Source organism: Rhododendron vialii, chromosome 6a (genome assembly GCF_030253575.1).
Source record: "Rhododendron vialii isolate Sample 1 chromosome 6a, ASM3025357v1".
Lineage (NCBI taxonomy): Eukaryota > Viridiplantae > Streptophyta > Magnoliopsida > Ericales > Ericaceae > Rhododendron > Rhododendron vialii.
In genome coordinates, this window is record NC_080562.1 from 31,794,666 (window position 1) to 31,822,642 (window position 27,977).

Here is a 27,977-nt window from a genome sequence, read left to right on the forward strand (position 1 = left end):
AAACAATAAAGAAAATGGCACAAACCGAATTTACCAAAAGTGAAAAACGAAGAAAAGAAAACAAAATCAATGGTGGAAGAGAGCACAATCCTAAAAGTGAAGGAGAAATAAGAAAGCATGATTTATCCTTTATTAAATTTAGAAACAAAGACAGTTGAAGGAATTGGAGGGAAGTAACTTGTCCCTCTCTCCTCCCACGTCCCTCTCTTCCTCTCACACCCTCTCCCCTCCCACGTGTAAATTGCTACTCACCCCCCGGCCCCACCTCCCTTTTCCCGGATTACCCCCCCCCCCCCGCCCCTCTCTCTCTTTCTATAGTTTGCTTCTTTTCTTCTTCTTTTTTCTTTTTCTTTTCCAGTTTTTTTTCATTTTATTTCGTTTTATTTCTTTCCTGTTTGAATTTTTCTCTCTTTAATAATAGGTTCAAATCTAATTCTAGGCTTTGTAAAGTAATTGAGTTAAAAAAAGTGTTTCAATTGATCATGTTTATCCGACTGTTTTATTTTTCTTTTTTTTGTCCTTTATAGATTAAAAAATATAGTTACGAAAATTAGTGTTTCAATTTTCAATCCGTTTGAACAAGTGTAAAGATGTTATTTTTCTGATCATTTCATACTAAATGGTCGTAATAAATTTTTGGCTCCAAGACCTTTCAATGAACACCCTAAGAGAGTCCTAAAACTAAATAATGAGTCTTAGGGTTCTCGTTGAAAGTCCGTAAAGCAAAAAATTCATGAAGGCTTTGAAATTCTACAAAATCAGAATTGGGAGTTTGGAGGCTTTAACAAAGACAAGTGAAGGAATTCGGCTCTGTATATCGAACGGACACAACGCTAGTTGATAAAAAAGATAGTTTAATAGTTTTTCGATTCTGTATTTAATGCACGTTACTATTGGTATCATTCTATACGTTAAAAGACGTGTAGTGGAAAATAAATTTCAAGTTCTACGTCACGGTACCCCAAAAGCATAGGAAATAGCTAGTGCAAAAAGTTAATGAGGGAGAAACTTGTTCTACCGAGACGAAAATAACCTTTTAATTTTCTCTTCTCTCTCCTCCATTTACTTAGCCGTTTCACCTCCAACGATTTCTCTAAAACAAAAATAAAAAATCCTTGTCAGTACTCTGCTTTAAAGCTGGAAGAGAAGAAAAAAGGACGGATAAAGGGGAATCCTGAATGCCGAGCTGCCCTACAAGGTTGTAATGCAGCCGATTCTATTATTTATTTCGGCAATGGATGAGCAATAGAAGGTTTTGATTAATAAGAGGTCGGATTAAATTTGAACTGTCTGCATCAAAATAAAAGGCCAGATCGGCTGCACTACTGGCTGTACAGTACAAGATTTCCAGGTCTGGACAAAGGTTGGTGGTGTAGCTGAATTTAGAATTAAAACACGTGCATCCTTGGCTGGAGAATAGTATTTTGCAAGAATGCCATTCCCAACAGAATCTAGTCGTCTATAAATAGCAAGCATAGTTGCTCTTTATTCTACATCATTAGTGAGAGGGTGGAAAGGACTAGAGACTGTTGATCTTCTCTTACTCTTTCCAATTCCCATTCTCGGGTTCATTCCTCCATCTCTTATTCCTTACCATTTCACAGCCACCCAACACAGAAAAATGGAATTCGATTCTATCCCAACTGCTTTGTTAATCTCAAGTAAGGCACCCGTTCAGGTCACACCACGTCGCCCTGAATCAGTTTTTCATCCTAGTGTTTGGGGAGATCATTTCCTTGCCTACGCTTCTGCTGACATGGTAAAATTTATTTATTGTATAATTTTTCTTTCAACGAATATCTTTTTCCGATCAGATTTAAATGAAAATCACACAGTACTATATACTCTCTACATCATTCCAGCCTTACAAATAGTGTAAATTAAGTCAACTTTTCCTGTTTTCCAAAAGAAGGTTCCAAACAAGAAATCTGAGGAGTATTTAGCGTGGAATTCTGACGCAAAAGAGAATTAGAGCCAACCCATTTGCGAGGAACAGTAAACTTTAAGCCATATTTGGTCTGTTACTTCAATTGCCAAATAGAGAACGGCGGAAAGGGAATACTACAGAGTTTCGTTATTTGAGTATTTAAAATGGACCAGTAATTTAGGACTTCTTCGTTTTTGATCAAAGCAAATTGGTTTATCGAAAGGTAATTGATTTTCACAATCCCTTTTGTATTTTTTTTTTTAATAATCACACTCCCTTTTGGTTCTCTTGTGATGTGAATTGACAAAACTTACCTTTAATTTGTACACTTTTTCACGCTTGGAATGATAACATTGTAAATTCATATCACAAAAAGACAATAAAAGGAGTGTGGCTATAAAGAAGGGGAGGGTGAAAATCACTATTCTATTGAAATTGACAAAACTAGAAAAGCCTAACATGGCAGATGAGTATTATATAAGAAAGACACCGCTATCCAAGCTCAACTAGATTAAAAAAAAGGGAGTGTCAAAATCATGTAATTAATAATGTACTTAATACATGGTTATATTTGCTTTTGTTTTTTCGCAGGAAGTGGATATCAACATGAATCAAAATCATCAACAGCTTAAAGAAAATGTGAAAAAGCAGCTAGTGGAAGCACAAGGTGAATATTCACAACAGCTAAATCTTATTGATGCAATCCAGCGCCTTGGTGTGGCCTACCAATTCGAAACAGAGATTGACAAAGGGTTACATCAAATATATGAAAACTATCATCAAAGTGGTCACAAAAATGTCAGCAATGATGAGGATCTTTACATTACTGCTCTCTCGTTTCGATTACTGAGGCAACACGGATATTCTATCTCTTGTGGTAAGTCAACTTTGTCTCTTGTACAGTTAAGGAAAGTGATTTATTTATTTTTATCGGCAACGGGAGATTACATTGTTACTAAAGATAAACAATGAAATCGAGAAAGTAAGGAAAAAAACAGAAGAAAGAAACGAGAGAGCTTTAATGCATATATACTATTTTAGTGCTGTTATCGCTAGAACTCAACCTGCCCTTAAGCTTCAGTTTTTTTTTTTTTTTTGGGTAAAGGAAATTTTATTAATCTCTGAAAGATATAAAGATTAAAAGGAAGAGGACATCCAAAGGAAAATTACTAACTTAAGGTTACATGAGACCTAAGTGTTGTTAAAAGACTAACAAAAATGGGCCAAGCCCAAATCCCAAAACCCTAAAACCCCCTAAGACTGCCGATTGCACCCAAAATACAGCCTCCAACAAAGATGGATCAAGAAGAGAAACAAATAAATTTCATTATCATTAATTAAGAAAACAGATTCTCATATATACTTTTTATTCCCTACACACTTTTTTGCGGCGGCTTTGTCTATGTTGATTTACATAATTACTCTTCATATCGAGAAAGGTGAATCAAAAAGGAACCCGAGGTGTGTGTTGTTCCTAAGTGTCGGACCGATCTAAGCCATCCATACTCGACAATGGACGGCTCAGATTGCATCTCGGCCATCCATTGCTGTTTGGCTAAGATGCAACCTGAGCCGTCCATTACCGAGCATGGATATTGCCGAGAATGGACCGATGGACGACCCAGATCGGGCCCAACATGATGCACCCCCGAAAGAAGGTCACACAACGACAAACAATGATCGGAAAACAAAAAAATTAGGCGATTCAGGGGCCTGTTTTGTACTATTTCCTCTTTAGTTTGGGAAAAAAATAGTTGCCTTTATGCTACTTTCATGAAGTTACTGAAGCTGCAACTACTTATTCTTGTTACAATTGCCTTTAAGCAGATGTATTCAACAAACTCAAAGACAATGAAGGAAAATTTAAGGAATCGTTGTTTGGTGATGTGAGAGGATTATTGAGTTTGTACGAAGCTACATTTCTGAGTGTACATCATGAAGATATACTAGATGAAGCAATGGAATTTACCACTACTCACCTCTATTCTGCACTACCGAACTTGAGCAATAATCCAATTGCGGCACAAGTAGTTCATGCTCTATCTCAGCCCATCCACAAGGGCTTGACAAGGCTCGAGTCAAGGCTTTTTATTTCCTTCTATCAAAAAGATGATTCCCACAATAAAGTTCTATTGGATTTTGCGAAATTGGATTTCAACTTATTGCAGAAATTGCACCAGAAGGAGTTAAGCGAAATCACAAGGTGGGTATAATACAACTTGTTTAATAAGCCTCTGTAGAAACTCTTCTTTTTGGCATTTTAAAAAAAAATGCTACATTATCATTTCATTTTCATAAGGAAACTCATAATTTATGAAAGAAAAAAAAAAAATTTTACAGTATCATTCCACCCCCTACCCCTCTCAATTCCGGATTCCCCATATTGAACCAACGCAACTACAATATCGAAACCAGGCCATTGCTGCCAACTGGTAATCCTCACGCACGTAAGTTGTCGATTGATTGATTTCCTCGTAACAAACGAGATAGCGCTGAAACTCATAGTGTACATAAATTCATTCAGTTCTCTAGTTGAGATGAATGGAAAAAAAAGAAAGAAAGAAAGAAAATTTGCCTAAAAGAAGAAGAAGAAAATACAAGTAAAATCGAAAAGAAATTGTTTCATAGACATCCAAAACAGGGCATTAATATGTTGGACCTTATATTTTTCATGGTACAATTTTTGGTTTAGGTGGTGGAAAGATTTGGACGTTGCAGGAAAACTACCTTTTGCAAGGGACAGATTGGTGGAGATGTACTTTTGGATATTGGGAGTGTATGAGCCCCATTATATTCTTGCTATAAGAAATCTAACCAAAGTGATGTACTTGACTTCCATTATTGATGACATGTATGATGCTAGCAATGCTACCCTCGAAGAGCTTGTGCTCTTCAATGATGCAATCCAAAGGTAATTAAAATTTTATACCCCCACTCCCTGAGTGATTTTAATTTTGATTTGACCTGTTATAATAATCTATTTTTCTTTTTTGAATATGGTAAGAAACTTTTATTGTTAAAAAAAGCATATCACTACATCAAAGAAGTCGATTATCGTTTCACATGGGATCCAATAACCAATTAAGAAGTCTAACTTCCCGAGCATGAATACTAGAACCTCACAAACCTGAAATTGCCAAAGTGCGTGCAACTATATTCACCAATCTATGAATATGAAAAAATTACAAACCCTTAACTGTTGAAAATTGGACTCTAAAATTACACAATACAACTCTAAAATTTTGATTGAGCATATTTATATGAAAATTGGACTGCAAAAATCATTTCGCAAAAGCAAAAGGGGAAATGGTAACTTCTTTAAATGCTCAAGACATGTAAGAAACTGTTTGATTTCTGAAGGATCATATATCGAAGATACATACACAATCTAAGACCAATGCAAGGACGTGAATTGTAGAAAAGCTAAGTTTGAGGTACCTTTGGGGCTACTGAGTTTGACGAGCTTTTTATCAAGATTTTAGATTATAAGCAACTTAAAAGTTGAGGTACCTTTGGGGCTATTGAGTTGTCACACAGCTATAGCTACTAGCATATATGATATCGACTTATGCTAGAGTATTTATTCATTTCAGAATCTAAAAGTAGAATGTAATGTAATCTAAATTTGGTTCCCATACCTATCGCTGTACCCCTAAATCATTTCCCGTAACTCATTTGATTTTCAGGTGGGAAGTCAGTGCCTTGGATCAACTTCCGGATTATATGAAACTTGTTTATCAAACGGTTTTGGATACTTTCAACATTATTGAGGATGAAATGGCCAAGCAAGGAAGATCATATGGAGTCGAATACGCAAAATCCGCAGTTTGCCTCGAACTGACTTACTTTTTTTTTTTTTTATATATTAGTAATAATACTGAAATTTTGCCCAATACTAATTCATTATCCTCAAAATTCCAGTTGAAAGATTTGGTTGGAGTATACTGTAAAGAAGCCAAATGGTATCATGAAGGCTATGTTCCAAGTATGGACGAGCACTGGCCAGTTGCACTATTGAGTTGTGGCTACCAAGCTGTTTCAACCATGTCCTTTACTGGAATGGGAGAGTTGGCGACCAAAGAGGCCTTTGATTGGGTGTCTAGTAATCCTTTGATTGTTCAAGGTTCATCAGTGATTTGCAGACTCATTGATGACGTGGTTGGCCACAAGGTAAGATATACAAATCCAACGTACAAATATCTTTATTCATCGTAAATTTTTATGTCTTATGTTTCCCGCGTAACCACTAACTTAGTATCTTGATTTTAATCCACAAGCCACACCGTATGACCCAAAATACTTAAGCTCGAGGTACTAATAATATCTTACATGGGATTGTTATAAGCTCAAGATCGATCACCCATGTAGACTTCCATTGCGGGATGTGATATCACAATACTTATAATGACTACTCCTCCCAACATGTGGTATTACATTATAACCTTCTAGTAACAGGTTGTGAATCCATGACATTCGATCCTTGGTGTCCAAATATACAAAAGTGCTTCCCTAATGAATTCTGATGACACCCGATCATGTCTTGAGATTTGAGATTCCAATCATGCATGTTAAATGGTGTCAATGAATTAGGACACAAAAACAAATTACTACGTAGCTACCTCTTTTCCATGCTAATTAACAGTTTTTGTGGTGAAATTATAGTTTGAGCAAGAAAGAGGTCACATAGCCTCCTCAATTGAATGCTACATGAAAAAATTCGGTGCAACAGAAGGAGAGGCTATCGTTGAATTCCAGAAACGAGTTACAAATGCATGGAAAGACATGAACTCAGAGTTCCTCCGCCCAACCCCCGTCCCGATGCCTCTCCTCCGGCTACCTTTGAACCTCGCACGAGTTGTTTATGTTTTATACAAGGATGGAGATAATTACACTCATTCTGGAACCAAGTTGAAGGGATTTGTGAGCTCAGTACTCGTTGATCCTGTGCCAACTTGAAATCTCTGTCGCAAAATTGAGTCCAAAGATCAGGTAAACAGATCATCATGAAAATACATATGTATGCTTACTATATTTTCTCTTAAAGAAATAAAAAGAGTCTTCCAAGCGATGGCCTTGTCTTTTATGAAACATGCATGTATTCATCGGAATGCATGTTTTTGTTCTATTTAAAGCTAGGTTAGGGATTCTCGGTAAGATATATCGTGTGCAATGTATTATTTGCATCAAGCAATAAAGTTGTCTTTTGCTGTTACGTGTCCCCAATGAATATATATTTGTTCAGAAAAGCACTCAGACTTTTCGGGCACTTGTCCATAGTCATTTATTTGTGCAGAAAAAATGGGTGCTCGAATATATATTCTGTGATTTCTTATAATTATTAAAGCAGAAACAGCAAAAAAAAAAGCGAGAAAAAGTATAAAAAGAAGTGAGATGGCCGGCTGAAGCAATTCTGGGGAAAATTGGGGAAGCAGTTCTGGGGAAGGTCGGTGATTACTTGGTTGCTCCAATTAATACATGTGCTACTTCAACAGTAACATAACGGACAAAAAAAAATAATTCAAATAGATTATTTAGCCAAAAAAGCCCTATGTTCCTTTGAACACCTAAACTGAAAATCTGTTAGATTATTAGGGTATCACCAATGACATAACCGAATTTGGATATTCAACACTTGCCACTTCATTTTTTAGTTATCTATTTAAGGGGTTGTTAGATCAACTTCTCGCTAAATATCTTCGATAAGAGTACAAGATTTGAATCATGAATTTGTGATGGGATATTTCAGCGCTAAAAATGGATCCACTTTCTTATAAATGCAGAAAAAATATTGTCTGTTTAGTACTTGAAATTAAACAATACAACTCTATAAACTTTATCAAGTGTGTGTGTATATATACACACACAAAAATCGGAGAGCAAAAATTATTTGGCAAAAGAAAAAGGGAAAACAGAAACTTCCTTAAATGGTCAAGACATGTAATGTAAGGAACTGTTTGATTTTTGAAGGGTCATATATCGAAGATATGTCTAAGAGCAATGCATGGATGTGCATGTGTACAAAAAATTCGAGGATTAGTTTTCGTGATTTTAGAAGTCAGTAGAGCTTGTCAAAAAATGTTATCAACAGACCTTTACATTGCAGATATACAAGTTCAAGGAACAAATATCATTATCCGCCACTTGCGTAGTATCTTGATTTTGATCTACAAGCCACACGCCCACATGGCCTGAAATGCTTAAATCTGAGGCACTAGTAGTTAGTATCTTACATGATTTGTTATATGTCCAAGATCACCCATATAGACTTCCATTATGGGATGTGGTATAACATTACTCATGACTACTCCACCAAACATGGGGTATTACATTGTAACCTTCTGGAAACAGGTTGCAAATCTATGACATTCGATCCTTGTTATCCAAATATACATAAGTGCTTGCCTAATGAATTTTGATGACACTCGATCATGTCTCGAGATTTGAGATTCCAACCATGCATGTTAAATGCTGTCAATTAATGAATTAGGACACGAAAACGTAACAGATTACTACTACCTCTTTTCCATTCTGACATTTGTGGTGGTGCAATTACAGCATGGGCAAGAAAGAGGTCACCTAGCCTCATCAATTGAATGCTACATGAAACAATACGGTGTAACAGAAGAAGAGGCTATCGTTGAATTCCAGAAACGAGTTACAAATGCATGGAAGGACATGAACTCAGAGTGCCTCCGCCCAACTGTTATCAAAATTCTTGTTTTCTTTCCAATCGACGGAGAATCGACGGGAAATCGTATTGTAAAGCTTGCTGGAATGTGGATGTGAAAAGTGGAGTTTGGTTCCTTGCCGTATTTCAGGACTTCTTTGGAAACAAACAATGAAGTGGATGAAGTATGGAAGAAGATTAACAAAATGGACTTTGTTAACCCTCAAGGTAGAAGAACAACCAATCGAGATGATTGAGTGAACAATTACAAGTTAATTCTACTCCTAGAAAAGAAAAGATAAAGGCCTGATTGGCGTTGTTTGTGTGTCCTTGAAACTGCTACTAACTTGTACTTAAATAGGCCTCCGTCAATTTGAATTTGAATCCTCCCTCTAGTATGGCAGTTATTCCTTCATGTTCTGCCTTTAAACAATTCCCACAAGCATTGAAGCAAATAACTTCCACATTGTGGAACTGCTCCATGACTAAGCAAAACTGCTCCCTTAATCATGGGGGTAACTGCATACATCTTCTTTTAACACCTGTAAGTGAATTCATCAGAAGAAACAAGTCCAAATAATGCTTAGTTGCATGTTAACGGAAATACACCACATATTGGCCAATAAACGGGCCAATCGACGGAAGGGTAACGCATAAAACTTTGTCATAGTTTTATTTTACTTAATCAAGTTTCCTTAACTTAAACCCATAATATTAAGGTAAACCAAAGTCACCTTTCAATTTCCAATAATATCGTTCTTTTTCATGCCACGTGTCACTCAATCGACGAGGATAAGAAAAATCACAGATATGGAGCAAACACCAACCCCCGTCCCGATGCCTCTCCTCCAGCTACCTCTCAACCTTGCACGAATTATTTTTGTTTTATACAATGGTGGAGATAATTACACCCATTCTGGAACCAAGCTCAAGGGATTTGTGACCTTAGTACTCGTTGATTCTGTGCCAACTTGAAATCTCTCTCGCAAAGATTAAGTCCAAAGATCAAGTAATCTTATGTATGCTTTCCATTGCTTAAAGAAATAAAAGAGTGTTCAAAAATATGGCCTTGTCTTTGATGAAACATGCATGCATTCAGTGGAATGGATGTTTTTGTTCATCTTAAAGCTAGGTTAGGGATCCTCTGTATTTATCGTGTACAATGTATTATTTCCATCAACCAATAAAATGCATGTTTTTGTTCTTCTTAAAGCGAGGTTAACGATCCTCTATATTTATCGTATGCAATGTATTATTTCCATCAATCAACACAATGCATGTTTTTGTTCTTAAAGCGAGAGGTTACGGATCCTCGATCTGTATTTATCGTATGCAATATATTATTTCTATCAATCAATACAATGCATGTTTTTGTTGTTCTTATAGCTAGGTTAGGGATCCTCTATAATTATCGTATGCAATGTATTATTTCCATCAAGCAATACAGTTGTCTTTTGCTATTATGTGGTCCCCACCGAGTATATTTGTTCAGAAAAGCACTCAGACTTTTCAGACACTTGTTTAGCCATTTATTTGTGCATAAAAAAAGGGTGTTCGAATAAATATTATTGGTATTCGAATTTTCTTTCTAAATAACATGTTCGTATGTTTCAACAAAATTATATATATTTGACTATCACTTTGTATGAGATCTTTGGCCCAACGGCATCATGAGTGCACTCAATTTTTCTAACATCAATAAAGAATCTAATTAATTTTTTATTAGCAAAAGAAATTTTTAGTAATCAAGAAAAGGTACAACAATTAAAATGACAAGCGCGCAAATCGTCATAACGATGAGACTACATTTCAACTATTTTGGCACGTTTTGCTTTGACAATCATATGTTACACTTGACCCCACAAAGAGAAATAAAAACCTGGGTTGGCAAGGTACCAACCAAAAAACGAGCAACCAAATGTCTCAATCCAATGCAAATTAAAAATCCGGCCTCTCCTGTCATGAGCCATAACAATGCTCACAAGGGCGGAGGCGTTGTGAGACAACTGCAGGCAACTAACCCCACTGGCTTCAAAATTTTCATAGGGATAGTTATAGTTTTCGCCCAATTTTTACTTATTTGACCTCAATTTAAAATTCATTTCCCTAGCCCATATAAGGGTCTTGTACTTGAGAAAAAAAGGTGGTCAAAATAGAATCTGCTCCCATAAAAATTCCCAAACATCTAATTTGAGGGATTTCAGTCTTTTCTCAAAAAAGAACAAAAAGGGTGGCGAAACAATTATTGTACTTTGATAATAGGATGGCGAAACACCCTATTATCCACAAACGGCGCATTTACTATCTCAAGCATCTTGCAGTACACAAGTTTCAGAGTTTTTTAATGTACTTAAGTTTCAACTATTGTTTGATTCCGATTACAATATTAAAATCTTACATTTTACAATTGGCACTTTGCAATTTGGAATACTATGTTTTGTGGATATATGTGAAATTGTAGAAATTTGGGCAGCCAAACGGAGCCCTTATTGGCTGAAACATTAGGAGCAACATAGCAGCAAAACTACGCCGTTTTGCTGTGCAGCACGGGCTACACAGCACAATCTCCGGATCCCAAGGTATTACAGCCCTAACGCATGCATGTGCAGTATGATCTCCTACAGATAGTGATGTGGTGTGACGGGACAATATATTACTTGGCAGATTCTGAATGCCAACAAAGTGTTAATAGGTAGTGGCGGATTCAAAAATATCCTATAGAGGGGTCACTTCTCAAGCTTAAAGTTCATAATATTTTTTGTAATCCCATATAACAAGAACATGGGATCAGGAAAAGAATATAACAAGAACATAAAATATTTAAACATTCTTTGAAGCACAAAACTTCAAACTTAAACATACTATAAAACATTAAGAAAAAATGAATGGACTAGTGTGTTATTGTACTCGTAATTCATTATTTATATTTTTTATTTATGTTGTAGGTATGATGGCTTATGTTGGTACTTCGTCTAGATAAGTTCTCAGTGGGCGGGTTTGACTCCCCGTAAGCTACAAATTTTGAATATAAGTTTTTTTATTTCAGCATTCGAAGAAACAAAAAGCAAGAATCAATACAGCGTTTTGAACTCGCAACCTCATGCGTAGAGGTGTAACCTTAGCCGTTAGTGCTAGACGTTCAATGATTTATAACTTGGGTAGTTGAATATATATTACTCCGTACTAATTTCTTTGGTTCAAAAAAATAATCCCAACAATTTTAGGAGGGTCGCCCTGTGCTTTAATTGAATCCGCCATTGATAATAGAGTACGATAAAATTTATATGCAACTGTAGGCTAACTAAAAATTTCAAGTGGGTTAACTAAAAACTCCAGGTATTAGACAAATTCCCGCCGCACCGAAAAAAAAAAGAAGAAGAAGACAACAACGCTTTTATTGCACAAATTATTTTTCAAGTTTGGTTTTGCTCAATCGTTGGGAGATAAGCCCAACATCATGGGAATTGCATGCATCAAACTTGGTCATTTATTGAGTTGTAGGAGTCTAGTAAAGTAGTAATGCGTATCCACAAAATTTGGTCCGTCCATAACCAAAAAACTTCAAGTGGGTTAATAAGTTTCATTTATGGGTTTTGGATAAGTTATTGCTACTGCTGTAGTTCACCTTCCACACCATGTAGTGTGGCCGATCTGATGGCTCAGATTTTCATCCTAACAATGAACGGTTAAATTTGTAGGCGTTCGGATTAAATCCAAACCGTTTGGCCGGATTAACCGCACTATTCGGTGTAGTGTAGCAACAACCCTCATTCCACAATTGATCAGGTAGCAAATTAAAACGCCTGCTAGAGTGTATTACAAAGTCTCATTCTTCAAATTACAAGTTGAAGTAGGGAAGTAGTCTTTTCATGACAAATTTTAAAGGGTCTGCTACACCCTTCATCATCATCATCTTCTTCAGCGATTTATTCACTTTAATCAATTTATTCAGGATGATTCATTTGGTTTTCTAGCAACTGTTAAGGCTCATCATTTGGCCCGCCAGCTTGCGACCCATCCGAAGCCTGCACGACCCGTCGGGCTATTGCCCAGAACGAACCCGTCCAGCAGGCAGGATAGCCCAGCCCGAAATCTTCATGGGCCGGGCTTGCACTTAGAGATTTTTGGTTGGCCCGCCCGATAGCCCGAAAATAACCCAAAACCTATTTTTTAGCACACATGCACAGTAAACCCGAAAAAAGAAAAAAGCTCGCTCAGCCCAGCCGATGGTAGGACTTGGATAGTGACTTGACGGACTGGGCCGGCTTGATGATGACCCTTACAACTGTTCCAGCACCAAATCCCAAAAACCCATTGAAGCTTAAATTTTAGGAAAATGACGGTCAATGATGTGTTTTGATAATTAATACATGTCAAAGACATGCTGAAAACATTTGCTAATGCTGAAAATATTCTTGACGGGTATTAATTATTAAAACACGTCTTCAACCGTCATTTTCCCTAAATTTTAGTGGCGGCCAGGTCAAAATCAACAGCTATAATTCACCATTTAAGTCTCATAAACCTTGCTGACTACTTTGGTGTCTTTATCAAATTAATAATACAGAAATCCTATTGGTACCGACGGTACCCATAGGGAAAATGCACCGACGGCCACCGGACGGCCGTCTCCGGTCACCGGACGGCCGATCCGAGCCGTCCAAAAATTTTAAAAAATAAAACCGAGTGGCCTTACGCGAGAATCAATGGCATCCGAGGTGTGTAGGGTACTTGATCCGAGTACCCCTTTTTCGTGTATATACACGTATATACAAATATACACGAAAAATGGGTGCTCGGATCAAGTACCCTACACACCTCGGATGCCATTGATTCTCGTGTAAGGCCACTCGATTTTATTTTTTAAAATTTTTGGACGGCTCGGATCGGCCGTCCGGTGGCCGTCGGTGCATTTTCCCTATGGGTACCGTCGGTACCCATAGCAGTACTCTTAATAATACTAGTATACTTCAAGCCAAACCATGCTGACTACAGAACAAGACAAGAAGTCAACCTCCACACACCCAAACACGGCTTCAAATACAATCACCCAATAAACAAACTACCATCAGCCATCATTTCCATCTCAGAGACCTCTAGATACAAGTCTGAAGAAATGCAAAGCAATCCCGAGAAACATACCGTCCGAAGACTTGAAGTTCCGGCAGCCGGAAATCGTAGTTTCTGGAGTAATTCCACGGCATCATCGTTTCCTAGGCCTCGCGACATATGTACACAGTCATCATCTCTCAGGCCTCAGCACATGTGTACGCGCTCATCATCATGTAACTCAAGACCGTTCCGAGGTGTCCGTCACAAGATTCCAGTTCTTGGAAACAGGTTGAAAAGGCACCATGCAGACAAAGAGATCCTGAGGAGGGCATTGACCGCGCCAGCTCGTAGGCAAAGTAGGCGGTTGTGGAATTTCCGGCCGACGTCAAGCTGGCTTTGTAACACGTCAAAGACTTAGATTGCTTTTTCAATTCATTTTTGTATTTGAGGTCCACAAAAATTCAACTAGGCATAAACAGGAAGCGTAATTCCGGGTTTCTAAATTTGCAAAGATGTTCACAGGACTTGACCTTTTTTCTTTTTTATTTGTGTGAATTGGCTGATATCCACATTTCCTACGTTTATCAAAGGGGCAAAAATATCAGTTACAAAATGAGAGAATGTTCCAGTCCAGAAAGACAGCAGATTAAGTAGTCTCGACCGGGAATACCAGGCGATCTTGACCTTCCACTACCTTGGCGGATGGAATTAGATCTCCCGTTTTAATCTCAGGAAGAATTTCTCGTCCAACAGTTGTGTATCTACAGATTGGCGTGGGAATTAGTTTTTACAAAATGTAGTTTGATTCACCTGACCGAAGAAAATCAAGATTTGAAAAGGAAGTAGGTAATCGTTCTTGTTCAATGATTTCTAAGCGCTCTGTCATGATGGATACCAATTTGTTCGATGTTTCCAATCTACTCCGATGATTGCTCCGACAATTCTTTTGACTCGTTTTGCTATGGTTTTTTTTTTTTTTTCAAAAGTGAGAAAATTGTATTGATAAATGCTCAGCAGCACTAACAAAACGGAGATCATTACAAATAATTTGGACAAAGTTAAACTAATCGTCTAACAAATACAAAACGAATAAATCACAAAATAATCGATATCTTAAGGATAAAAGACACCAAATATCCAGATGATGATCAGATGCACTCCAACCAAGTATGAACGTACCAATGAACTCTCAAGAACTACAAATTTGCGAAGCCGTCAAGAGTTACCCCGCCAAAAACATCATGTAGGGATAGAAAGGTGAAGCACAAATATCGTTGTGAAGCAACCTCGATTGAGAGAACCCGATTAGTAGACAAAAATTCATCCAAAGATGAAAATAACAACTCTCGTAAAATGAGAGACAAAATTCTCACAGATCAGATGACAAGTCGTTGATATGGAAAAAAAAAAAGGAAAAAACAAAAAAAAAGAGTTGAAATAGTACCATGGCCTTCCTCTTCTGGTGCCGCACACTGGTTTGGAACCCGGGGGGTGATGGAAAGGGAGAAGAAAAGTTGTGATGGCTAGGGTTAAGAGAAAGGGAGAGAGAGAGATAGGGTCGGCTAGGTTGAGAGTCCAAAGATAGTACACAGTAGCTGCTGCCACCACACTTTTCATGAGAATGCTTAAGCACTTTGGACTGGATGAGGAGTAATTACTCGAGCCTTTATCATCTCCTTCTCAATGTCCCGTGGGCTTCCCTTTTCCCAACCAATTTGCTGGGCTATCTAGCGCCATCGTAACAATCACATCTTTTAAAAAGCCTGATGAGAAGGACCACATAAAGCACTCAAAAGAATAGAGAGATGGATAGAGAGAGAGAGTCCGAGATAGAGCCAAAGGCAAGGCCAGTGAAGAAGGTGGATGGATCCCTATAATCAAGAACCACAGGGTTCAAGCTTCCATTGGAGGAAGATCGTTGGAGATTTACACTTCGTTTGTGGATAACATTCCTGAAATTCAAGGTCTACCGTGGCTACGACGAACTTTCAACAAGTTCGGAGTAGTTAAGGATGCGTTTATTCCATGGAAGAGAAGCAAACGTACAGGCAATAGGTTCGGTTTTGTCAGGTACGACTGTCATGTTTCTGCTTCCATGGCTGTATCTTGGTTCAATGGAGTTTGGGTTGAGGACAAAAAATTATTTGTCAAAGAGGCAAGCTTTGGTCGAAGTGAGGAGATTGTAGTGGCTCGGATAAATGGGGCTCTGTACTGACCGGAGACATATTACCAAGGGCCGACCCCGAGGACATATTACCAAGGGATCCGTACCGACTCCGAAAGCATATTACCGAGGGCTCCGTACCGACCACAGAGACATACCACCGAGGGCTCCATACCGACCCTGGAAGCATATTACCGAGGGCTTCGTACCGACCCCGGAAACATATTACTGAGGGCACCCGAGGGCTCCGTACCGACCCCGGAGACATACCACCCAGGGCATCCGAGGGCTCCATACCGACCCCCGAAACATAGCACCGAGGGCTCCCGAGCAAGCCTCCTGCGCCTAATGAGACACATCATCGAGAAGAATCCTCGCGAAGGGCTGACCTGGCCATGTGCTCCGTAACCGCCTTATCCGGTGCGTCATCTATGATGTCACCCGAGGCGGTTACCCGAGCGTGACCTCCACGCGCTAACTTGGAGGCCAAGCAAACCAAGATCTATAAATACAAAGGGACTCTAACCTAAAGAGGTATGCCATTCTTCCCTAACCCTAGACCTAAACCTCTCTCCTTACATCTAACTTGATCGTCGAAGGGTCACTGAGTTTCCACAGCCCTAGTGACTTGTTGCAGGTCCAACGGCGGAGGCGCAGAGCAAAAGGAGGAAGGAACCAGAATCCTCTCGCAATTAGGATCCCGACAATTGGTGTAAAACGCCGGTTTGGTCGTCTTACGCATGAAATAACACTGGTCATTGCACTGTTCATGTTCTTCCCGAGGTCTATATTCTTCCCGAGGCCTATCTCCTTCCCGAGGCCATCGACGCTCTTCCCGTCATGGCCAAACAGTCGTTAGGGAGGACGTTGTTTCTCCCTAACCCGAGGCCTATCTTTTTCTCCCTAGATCTAACTTGATCGTCGGAGGACGCACGGAGCTATAAGGAAGGAGCCAGGAGCAGAACCCGAACTGACTGATCCAAATTCGAACCCCGATAATTGGCGACTCTGCTGGGGATTAGTCATTCTCTCTGATGTTCGCTCCTACTCATCAACAGCTCTCACCTCGCTCATAGGCGTTCTTCACGACGGAAATGTCGAGATCCGAGAATTGAAAGACAACGCGACGAGAGGAATTGGCGAAGATCAACCAGCTCTTCCACCTGTTCTCCGGCTCTCGCTCCAGTGGGGGGCTAGGACCGTCCGTTGCACAACAACGTACGCATCCGCCAAAAGAATCCATGGCCTAGGCAGTCCGTAAAAAGGCCGCCTTGCCCCTTCCAGTGAAATGGTTCTTTGGGAGAAATCGGGCTAGCACAAAAGGCGTTCACTGTGCCCCGAACAACAATCAAACCAGGGTTCAAGGCAGAAGTTAGCTTTCGACAGGCTCGGAAGCGTCCATACCCTTCCGTGCCTCCTTCATGCCTAGGTTTTCCGAAGCCGAGCTCACGAATCGACGGAACCCTTCTGTGCCTCGTTTGCACCTCGATTTTTCGAAGCCGAGCCCTCGAAGCGACGGAACCCTTCCGTGCCTCCTTCGTGCCTCGGTTTTCCGAAGCCGAGCCCCCGAAGCGACGGAACCCTTCCGTGCCTCTTTCGGACCTCAGTTTCCCGAAGCCGAGTTCCCGAAGCGACGGAACCCTTCCGTGCCTCGTTCGCACCTTGGTTTTCCGAAGCCAAGGCCTCGAAGCGACGGAACCCTTCCGTGCCTCATTCGTGCCTCGGTTTCCCGAAGCCGAGCCCTTGAAGCGACGGAACCCTTCCGTGCCTCATTCGCACCTCGGTTTCCCGAAGCCGAGCCCCCGAAGCGACAGAACCCTTCCGTGCCTCTTTCGGACCTCAGTTTCCCGAAGCCGAGCCCCCGAAGTGATGGAACCCTTCTGTGCCTCGTTTGCACCTCGGTTTTTCGAAGCCCAGCCCTCCCCTCAAAGCAACGGAACCCTTCCGTGCCTCATTCGTGCCTCGGTTTCCCGAAGCCGAGCCCCCGAAGCGACGGAACCCTTCCGTGCCTCTTTCGTATCTCGGTTTCCCGAAGCCGAGCCCCCGAAGCGACGGAACCCTTCCGTGCCTCGTTCGCACCTCGGTTTTCCAAAGCCGAGCCCTCGAAGTGACGGAACCCTTCCGTGCGTCCTTCGTGCCTCGGTTTTCCGAAGCCAAGTCCCCGAAGTGACGGAACCCTTCCGTGCCTCATTCATGCCTCAGTTTCCCGAAGCCGAGCCCCCGAAGCAACAGAATCCTTCTGTGCCTCCTTCGTGCCTCGGCTTGGCTTCCCGAAGCCGAGCACGCAAACCGACGGAACCCTTCCGTGCCTCCTTCGTGCCTTTGTTTCCCGAAGCTGAGCCTACGAATAGAAACCTTCTGGTGCCTACTTCATGCCTTGGTTTCCCGAAGCCGAGCCCACGAATCGACGAACAACTGGTATGAGGCTCAACACATCTCTTTGGGGCTTGGTACGCATCAACACATTCGGCCATACTACTTGTCACCTCCTCCCTAACTAATAAAAGGTCAGGAGAAGTTGAGGGGCTATTATAGTGGCCCGGATAAATGGGGCTCTATACTGACGCTGGAGACATATTACCAAGGGCCGACCCCGAGGACATATTACCGAGGGATCCGTACCGATCCCGGAAACATATTACCGAGGGCTCCGTACCGACCCCGGAGACATACCACCTAGGGCTCCATACCGACCTCAGAAGCATATTACCGAGGGCTTTGTACCGACCCCGGAGACATATTACTGAGGGCACCCGAGGGCTCCGTACCGACCCCGGAGACATACCACCGAGGGCATCCGAGGGCTCCATACCGACCCCTGAAACATAGCACCGAGGGCTCCCGAGCAAGCCTCCTGCGCCTAATGAGACACATCATCGAGAAGAATCCTCGCGAAGGGCTAACCTGGCCATGTGCTCCGTAACCGCCTTATCCGGTGCGTCATCTATGATGTCACCCGAGGCGGTTACCCGAGTGTGACCTCCATGCGCTAACTTGGAGGTGCCATGTGCTCCGTAACCGCCTTATCCGGTGCGTCATCTATGATGTCACCCGAGGCGGTTACCCGAGCGTGACCTCCACGCGCTAACTTGGAGGCCAAGCAAACCAAGATCTATAAATACAAAGGGACTCTAACCTAAAGAGGTATGACATTCTTCCCTAACCCTAGACCTAAACCTCTCTCCTTACATCTAACTTGATCGTCGGAAGGTCACTGGGGTTTCACAGCCCTAGTGACTTGTTGCAGGTCCAACGGCGGAGGCGCAGAGCAAAAGGAGAAAGGAACCAGAATCCTCTCGCAATCTGGATCCCGACAATTGGTGTAAAACACCGGTTTGGTCGTCTTACGCATGAAATAACACTGTTCATTGCACTGTTCATGTTCTTCCCGAGGTCTATATTCTTCCCGAGTCCATCGACGCTCTTCCTGTCATGGCCAAACAGTCGTTAGGGAGGACGCTATTTCTCCCTAACCCGAGGCCTATCTTTTTCTCCCTAGATCTAACTTGATTGTCGGAGGACGCACGGAGCTATAAGGAAGGAGCCAGGAGCAGAACCCGAACTGACTGATCCAAATTCGAACCCCGACAGAGATGAAGGACAATAGGGCTCATGAAAGGAGGGAGCAGGATTACAGAAACAGAGACCAAAAGCCATAAGGATGGTCATGGGGCAAACTCGAAGGCTGGCCTTTCTCGGCAGGTGTGGTGCAACAAGGATCCCGGTAGGACTTTTGTTCAAGTGGTTAATGGGGAATCATCCAAAAAACCCAGCCCAAATGTCACAATTCAGGTTAATCCTGTTGGGAACGGATGGCTCTTCCGAAGTGCGGTGGCGGTTATGCACAGAGTAGTCCCGATGATGACTCTAAAGGTGAGTTTTGGTTTGGAAAAGGATAAGACTGCCCAGTTTAGGGCATTGGGGGGGAGGTCTGTTTTGATAACTTTCCAAAGCCAAGTAGTTAGAGATGAACTCATCAAAGACCTGTGGATGAAAAGGTGGTTCGAGACGGTGAAACCGTGGAGTGGCGAGCCCGCTAGCCATGAATGGTTTGTATGGCTGGGTTGCCAAGGGCTTCCACTTAACGCTTGGGATAATACCACTTTCCAACGAATCAGGGAAGTATGGGGCCATTTCATTTTAGTACATGAGGATACTCTACGAAGTGTATCCTTTGCTCAGGGGAAATTGTCACTCCTGTTATTTGTGGACAATAAGATGTTAAGAAACTTGACTTGAAAGAACTCATGTACCTTGGGCATCAGAAGTGTACCATCTTATTATCATTGCTTCTACATGCAATCCCAATTGCTCCTTGTGCAACAGCCGGAAGCATATCATCCATGATGGAAGTCACATTTTCGGTCATATTTAAATGTTTTGAGTCCTGCTAATGCCAACAATGTTGCTTGAACTACTCCTTCATTTGGTTTTCTTAGCCGTGGCCCATGTCTGAACATTACCACAGAAGTTTTCCAGCACCTACAGATGCAATCATCAATTACATGAAAGAGAAGCAGCAAAGAGACCAATTAAAACACCAATAAACCACCCGGGAAGAATTATTTGCACAAATCCAACAGAGACACGGGTATTAAAAAACGCATGTTGGACCGAAGCCAGCTCAAATATACATCAGTGGAATCTCTAAAGCTTAAAGCAATGCCTGCCTCAGCAAGCTTGGTATGGAATTGAACCCTCTCTACTAGTAAAATATTGAGCATGAAAGAACCTGTTTAGCAATCCCCAATCGTCAAGATGCAGTGGCATTTTACTAAATGATCTGGTCAAGCTGTTACTCCAGTATCAGAAAACAAATATTGCGCCCCTCATTCATGGAGTTTTTTTTTTTTGTTTGTTCTACTTTCGTAGTTGGCTGGTTGCTTGTAGTTTGAGTTTTCCATCGAGATTGGGTTTCTTATTAGATTGAAGGATTGTGACCTTTACGAGACAAATGGTTTTTATGGAAGGCCGAACATAAGAGTTCGCTATAGAACGAGCCAAATAAAATCTGTGCCAAGCCCGGTCTTCGAGCTCGGCTACCGTCCCTGCTGTTCATCGCCGTTCCACACCGGACCAGGCTCGGCGGAAGACTGATCCGTGTTCGGCCACATCTGTCGTCGGATCCTTGTGCAACAATTATTCTCCTGACGGTCGTGAGTCAGGATCAGCAAGAGTCGTGTTCGGCCACCTTCCACGACGGGTCACTTGTGACTGTCCTCCCCTGTCAATCATGTGCCCGATCGGCAAAGGCGTGTTCGGCCACCCGCAGGGCAAGGCCACTGCCGACCACGGCTAGCCGCTGATGTGCATGTCTTTCCACGTGTAAAAGCGGTTATAACAGAAGATGATTATGAGCGCACATGGGTGTGCCAGCTCAGCCCTAAAAACGGTTACCAGATCTATCTGGTGACGTCATGATGACGCTGCCTGACCCGCGTTAGGCATATGCTTGTGCTTGGAGAGCAAGTGAAGGAGCTCTATAAATACCTAGCGGTGGAAACCCTAAAGAGGTACACGCTACTACATACTCACTCTCGTAATCTTCTGCCTACTCTCTCTGCACTTTACTCATCCCCACGCTGGAGGGCCTTGCCGGGACAACCCCCGGCCTGGTCTTTAGTCGTGCGCTCACTGTGCAGGCTAGGAGAAGACTCGATCACCAAGCCACCAGCGGAGGAAGAGATCGCGGATCACGGGCCACACAGTTTTTTTTTTTTTTTTGAAAGCAATCTTTCTGACAAATGATTGCTGCAGCATAATTACGCAATTTCAGGCTTGCTGAATTAGCATTCCTTCACGAACAAGAGGCCTTGTATAAGCTGAAAAATCAGAAACCTTGCCCCTGGAAACCAAGGTCAAATGACGCAGCTTTTCTGTTCCTTGTGTTCCTCCTTCCAGCCCTTTGTGTCAGGTCAAGTATTCGACAGTCAAATTTGCTAAACTTGTACTCTTAGTTCATTAATTAATTAGGTTAAGTCCTAGTTCATTAATTAATTAGGTTAATTAATATAAAAGCATGATTAGGTGTATAATTGATATTAGTCATAGTAATTGTTTACAATATTAACTTGATACCTTACGTAGATAAATATATAAATCTATATTTGAATAGTAGTTTTTCATTTTTTTTCTCTCCTTATTATTCATACTTGTCCACATACATTATGATTTCGGAACCCAACAGTAGCCCAAGAATTATGGCTTCTGTATTCATCCTCTCGTCAGTCCCTCTCCCTTATCTCTCCTAAATTCCTCTTTTCCTCACTTCCTTCTCACACTCCATCACATTCACTCTTATCACTCCACACTCCTATTACTTCTACAATTGCACTCTATCTCTCTATCACTTCCATATACAAAACCACATCCTGAGGTTCCTAAAATAATAACGTAAGGCAGTTCAGAAGCAATCCAGCCCTTCGTCTTCTCCAACTTCCGTTTTTCTTTCTCTTCTTTTGTCAAATCCGCTTACTTGCTTATCGACCGGAGGAAAGGTAGATTAATCACTCCCCTACTTTCTCCTAAGTATATTTATTTCTTGTAGTGTTGTTTTAACGTATAGAAGTAGTAAAAAAAAAAAAAACAAATCAAACGCCAAACGTCAAGACTCAAACCACCATAGTTATTCTCTGTTTTCGGTTTGGACGTGACTGGAGATGATTAACAGTTTGCATGAAGGGTGCTTTATTACAATCTACTCCTAAAATAATGAATCTGATAGATTAATTAATATGTAAAGATTTAGACCTAAGCATCAAAATCCATCCAATCAAATCCTTACTCTGTTTTCGGTGCACAATGTCCGGACTGGAGTTGGTGTGGCCCGGTCGAGCGTAATAGGAACGAAACAGATTGCAGGGAAAGTGTTTTTACTATAGATTAGTCCTTGTGGATTATGAATCTGCCGATTTAAGCCTTAAGCTAATTGTTATTGAATAGTTGATCACAAAACATGGTAAATCAGTTTCTTGTATTATAAAATATGTTTTTATAATCATCTTTCTCTTCTGCTTAGAACTAATGCTACTGTAATGTCATAACGGTATATAGTAACGAAAAATTATTATTAGTTGAATAATAACAATACTAATACTTCTATGTAACTGTAGAACAATGCATATGATAAGTTATGACACATTTTATTCCTTGACAAATTGATAGCCAATCCAGTGGATAGCTATAGGCGTCATAATTTCTAGAAGAATAAAATAACTATATTACCCTTACATTTGAGTAACGACTAACCAACCTTCTAGTTTTTAAGAAAATTTCTTGACCGATAACGAATTTAAGGGCATCGGCCCGCTCATAAAACACTACACGCTTTACTTTCTCGCACCATATTAAATGATATATTGTTGTCTCATTGAAATGTATCATGTTTGAGCTGTTGTTGATTGTATCATGTTGTACATGCTAGAATGGACTTAGGTTCGCTAGGGTGGTTCGAGTAGTGAACACATAGACGTGGTTAAGTAATGGATAAAATGGTAAAGTTGATCAAGGATGTTGGGTGCCGGTAAAGGACCCCGAGTACGGTAAAGTACTCAGAGTGTGTGGAGGACGGTAAAGGACTCCAAGTACAGGATTTGGGATACGGTAAAGGATCCTAAATGCGGTACAGTACCGTGTGTGTGTGTGTGGAGGACGGTAAAGGACTCCGGGTACAGGATTTGGGATACGGTAAAGGATCCTAAATGCGGTATAGTGCCCAGTGTGTGTGTGAAGGACGGTAAAGGACTTCAGGTACAGTATTTTGGGAAACGGTAAAGGATCCCTGAATACGGTATAGTACCCAGTGTGTAGAGTTGGGAGACGGTAAAGGATCCTGACAATAAGATAGTGCGACCCCTAATGCTGAGTTGTCATGGAGAGTTATTCCATGGGAAGGTCAATGTTGGTGGATGTGGGAGGAAAGGATCTCTTGGAGAGAATCCTTAGATTTCATGTAAGATAATGGATAGTGAAGGAAATGACAATGTGTTATTATTCTGTACCTCCTATGAATTACTATATTGTTGATTTGCTAATTGTAAGGTAAGGGGTTAATAGGGTTGAGATTATCTACTGAGTTTCAAAACTCATTATAGTGCCGTTGGGCTGGCGTTTTATGCCAGGTAATCCAGAGACCGAGGAACAGAATCCGCAACAAGATGAACAGTACCAGGGTGAAGACCTCCCAGCTGAGGAAGGGGAGTTTGTTGAGCCTTGGAGGCCATACCCTTAGAAGCTCTATTAAATTAACGTACTTTTATTTAGATTTTCATAAGTGTTATCACAATTGTCAAACTCTATTTCATTTTTGTTGGTTTGTAAGACAATTAAGTAGGTTTGAATTTGGTATTTAAGGTTTCCGCTGCTAAACTCTATTAAATAAAATTTTATTTCTTATATATCAGTTTTATGAATTATTAAAAAAAAATATGATTTAATTAACGTGGCCGAAAATCGGGGCGTTACAAAACTAGTAAGAGAGAGATCATCTCTCTCTCTCTTTCTCTCTCTCTCTCTCTCCATATGTTTTTTCAAAAGTTAGTTGAGCTGGAGTGTTTTTTGGTTTTCATAAGTCAATTGCACTGGAGTGGTTTCTGTTGGTTAAAAGCAATGAGTAAATTCTCAATCGTATTCTTTCTGCTTTCGTTTCCTTTTGCAACTCAATGCTCCTATGCTATTCTTAGCCACCATTTATGGTTGCATATAAGTTGCATGAGATGCCAAGATTTCTTCTTAAAAGGGGCTGCAAAAACACATCCGTGGAACGCGTAATATTCGTGACAGGAAATTGGAATAAACAACACAGAAGGAAGAAAAATAAGACATTATAGAAGTTCTGATAACTGTAAGTGTTTCTCATAAAATTAAACAGCTCTGTTGATGAAAACATCCCCGGAAACATTGGGTAGAAGCAGATCACATGAAACGGATACCAAACATAAAGACAGCTAAAAGAATTTACAAAAGAAAAATTGGAAAATAAGGAGAATGATGTCCAGTTTACTAAGAAGTGCTTGAGATACCTATATCCAGGAGAGTTTGGCATCATGTCATCAACAGACTGATCAAGCAATTTATTTCAGTTACAGAGAAGTTCGGCAAGAAGCTTTCGGGTTGGAAAGGTGCCTGCCCTATTAGGTCAACCTGGCAAGATGGCGGCACCAATACAGACTAGATTTATTATGTTAATCTTCTCTAAATATTAATGATGGAACAAATGACGATTTAAAAACTTTGAGCTGATTAAATGAAATTCATACAATTGGTGCAGCCATAAAGTTGCTCCATTTTGAAATTATGGAAACAGGCAATGTATGTCTGAGAATCCGCAGAGCCTCTTAGGTCGGAACAACAATTCGAAAAGATGAAGGACAAGCATCAAAAAATCTAAAAGGAATAGTAGGAGTGGATGAAGATATGCATCAGCAAATGTTAAACCCTGAGAAATTTGTTAAGTACAATATGCCATGTATGTAACAATAGTTGCAGGTGCTTGCTTTGTCTGCTAGTTTGTGTCCATATATGTTGTACAGTTCAAACCCAAAAAGGGTATCATGAAGAAAGGAAATAACCAGCCTAACACACGAACCATTATCAGTTGTTTGAAACTATGGAACAGACTACTCCTGTTTGAAAAGTAAATTGTACACTGCAACTTAAAAAGTAGAAATGGAAAATAAGTCTGAAAATATATGATCCTTCCTTCTTTCCAAATGCAGAGCTGGTTATCCAGGACTGCTAAGCATACGACAGGCAAGACTAATATTTGCAATAACATGGCTATTGCAAATGGTAAATAAGTCTGAAAATATATGATCCTTACTTATTTCAAAATGCAGAGTTGGTTAAGCAGGATTGCTAAGCACACGACAGGCAAGACTAATATTTGCAATAACATGGCTATAACAATGTGTGCATTGCAATTCATTACGATGTGTACATTGCAAATCATTTCTCAATCCTGAGCCTGACACTCGTGGGTATGGTGACAGACAAAGTACTGCTGTTAACCCCGATTAGATAGCATCGACTTACAGTTACCAATAGAAGTTGAAAAACTTCTCACTACAAAATCAAAACACGGTTACAGCTAGTGCGAGCACTGCCGTATCTATTTGAAGAAAATGTATGGTGGGTATTACAGCTGACAAAATAGGCAAAGCCAAAGTAAGGCATGCTGAAGTTTATCTTTTGCTAGGTTTTAACAGACCCTTGGCCTTTTCAACTTTCAGCCGGGCAAACACTATCTCAAGCTTGCTTGTTCTCATTTCAAGTCCTGGTATATCAATCATGATTCGGGTACTGATATTCCCTCCATTGTTGGTATTGCTCTCCCTATCCTCACTTGGAATTCCAACACTGCCCTCAATTGGGTTTTGAGAGGGTCTATTTGATCCTCCCATCATTGGTTCGCACCTCACATTATTTTCTCCGTGTTCCACTTGAGATTCCACTTTTTTACCATCACCATCATCCGCAGTTAGAGATGAAGGAATTTGAGGTTGAGGGCGTACAAAACACTTTCCATCACCAGACATTCTGTTTTCAGCAATGCCCACAAGTCCGTGTTTATCTTTTCGAACAGGTTTCGCCTCTTCAACCCTTTTTCTCTTGGTGATGCTCTTTTCATCCTTTCCTCCAGATTTCCCTGTGTTGAGCCTCTTTCTCTTGGTTGGAGTACCCAAGTCATCATTTTCCACATTCTTTCCCTTTGGATCTTCGGGTGGGTTTCTCGGGCTCTTGGTGATGCTCTTCTCTCCCGTGGCTCTCTCTACTGCTTCTTTCTGAGCTAACTTTGATTGCTTCCACCACTTTATATATCGAGTTGTTACATCCGACACAAAATATCTCGATGGAACATAGTACATCCTTCCATCTTTAATTGGCCTGCTGTAATTTTTCCAGGCAATTTCAGGAGTTCCATTGAAACGAGCCACTAGACCAGGAAGATCTTGATCCATCCCAAATTGCATCGCAACGCGATGAGGAAGATAACGCTCTAAGCAGTCCAAACCAACCAACTCACATGGCCTCAAAAACCGAGCAAATGACTCAAAATCCTCATCCATCCCCGAACAAACCGATACCCACCGTTCTCCTTCATTATAGAACTTAGGAAACACCCAATTTTTTTCAGAAATGGCGTAAGGGCGCCACAGGAAACATTCCTTGGCAGAACTCAGAGCCAGACCCACATTCTCAATATCCTTCTTCTTCTTCACTTTGTTCCATTTAGCCATTCTTGGTTCACCAAGTTCAAGAGGACTAGGGTGAGGCCTCAACGTGGGAAATCTCTCCCAAGCCCAAACTTGTACCATTTGCAACGGAGCCCACAGATTGAGCCCTGCATTTCGCTTCTTTTTAGAAAAGATCGCATTTTTCAACAGTCTCAAGTCTCGATAAAGCCACGAGAGAACTGCGGGAGCAAGGGCGATCCTCGTCCCTCTTGCTAAATGAATGGCTATATTGAGGACATTCTTACTAATTAAGTTCAGAGCGTACGGAAAAACATGCCTAGAAAGCCAGAGGACAAGAAACGCTTCGTGTTCGATTTCGCTACCACTTCCCATGAAAAGCCTCACCCATTCGTGCTGGTCGGCTTTGCGAGCCTTACTCCGTATGACTTCACTCCTTCCCTTCATCAACTTCTCGTGGATTTCGACCGATTCGCCGGTTTCAAGAGGCCTTAAAATAGAATCCCCAAGTACAGAGTAACCTCCCAGTACAAAAACATCCTCCAGAGTAATAGTCCCCTCTCCCCAATCAAACACGAACGTGTTCGTATCCGGACGCCATTTTCTGGCGAAACCCAAAACGATTTCCTTGTCTATTCGGATCTGGTAAGAGGAACTCAAGATTGCTTCGTATATTCCTGCCTTTTTCCAAGTGGACTGGTGAAGAGAATGCATACGGTCAAACCAAGATTTCCACGTTTGGAGAGGGCCTTGGCGCCCTCTGAATTCCACCTTCAATGGAAGGTCAGTAACACTGGGACTAGTGGTTGAAGTTGGAGACCCAGAAGAAAGCTTAAAGACTAGTCCTTTAATGGAAGTGACTGAGGGTTTGAGGAAATGGGCATGCCTTCGAGTTGGGTTTCCACCAGAGGGTGGTACCATGAGCTCCTCTCTCTCTTCTATGATGGAGTCTTCTGGTTCTAGGTCTTCCTCCAT

At 41.0% G+C, this 27,977-nt stretch overlaps 2 protein-coding genes across 3 annotated transcripts; one reads left to right on the top strand and one right to left on the bottom strand.

Moving 5' to 3' along the window:
- The first annotated feature begins 1,498 nt into the window (after positions 1–1,498).
- On the top strand, positions 1,499–9,009 carry LOC131330556 ((-)-germacrene D synthase-like). 2 transcript variants are annotated; one of them, XM_058364180.1, is made up of 8 exons: positions 1,499–1,759; positions 2,519–2,804; positions 3,755–4,130; positions 4,620–4,838; positions 5,614–5,752; positions 5,849–6,097; positions 6,590–6,916; positions 8,483–9,009. In XM_058364180.1, exons 1-7 carry the CDS (start codon positions 1,622–1,624, stop codon positions 6,881–6,883), a joined length of 1,701 nt encoding a protein of 566 aa, XP_058220163.1. In that variant the 5' UTR covers positions 1,499–1,621; the 3' UTR covers positions 6,884–6,916; positions 8,483–9,009. The 2 variants fall into 2 exon arrangements, with proteins under 2 accessions (XP_058220163.1, XP_058220162.1); XM_058364179.1 differs by lacking the exon at positions 8,483–9,009 and having other exon boundaries at positions 6,590–7,139.
- Positions 9,010–25,813: 16,804 nt separating this feature from the next.
- Positions 25,814–27,977, bottom strand: LOC131328633 (uncharacterized). The gene is made up of 2 exons (XM_058361551.1): positions 26,018–27,977; positions 25,814–25,872 (listed from the first exon to the last, which is right to left on the bottom strand). Exons 1-2 carry the CDS (start codon positions 27,975–27,977, stop codon positions 25,814–25,816), a joined length of 2,019 nt encoding a protein of 672 aa, XP_058217534.1.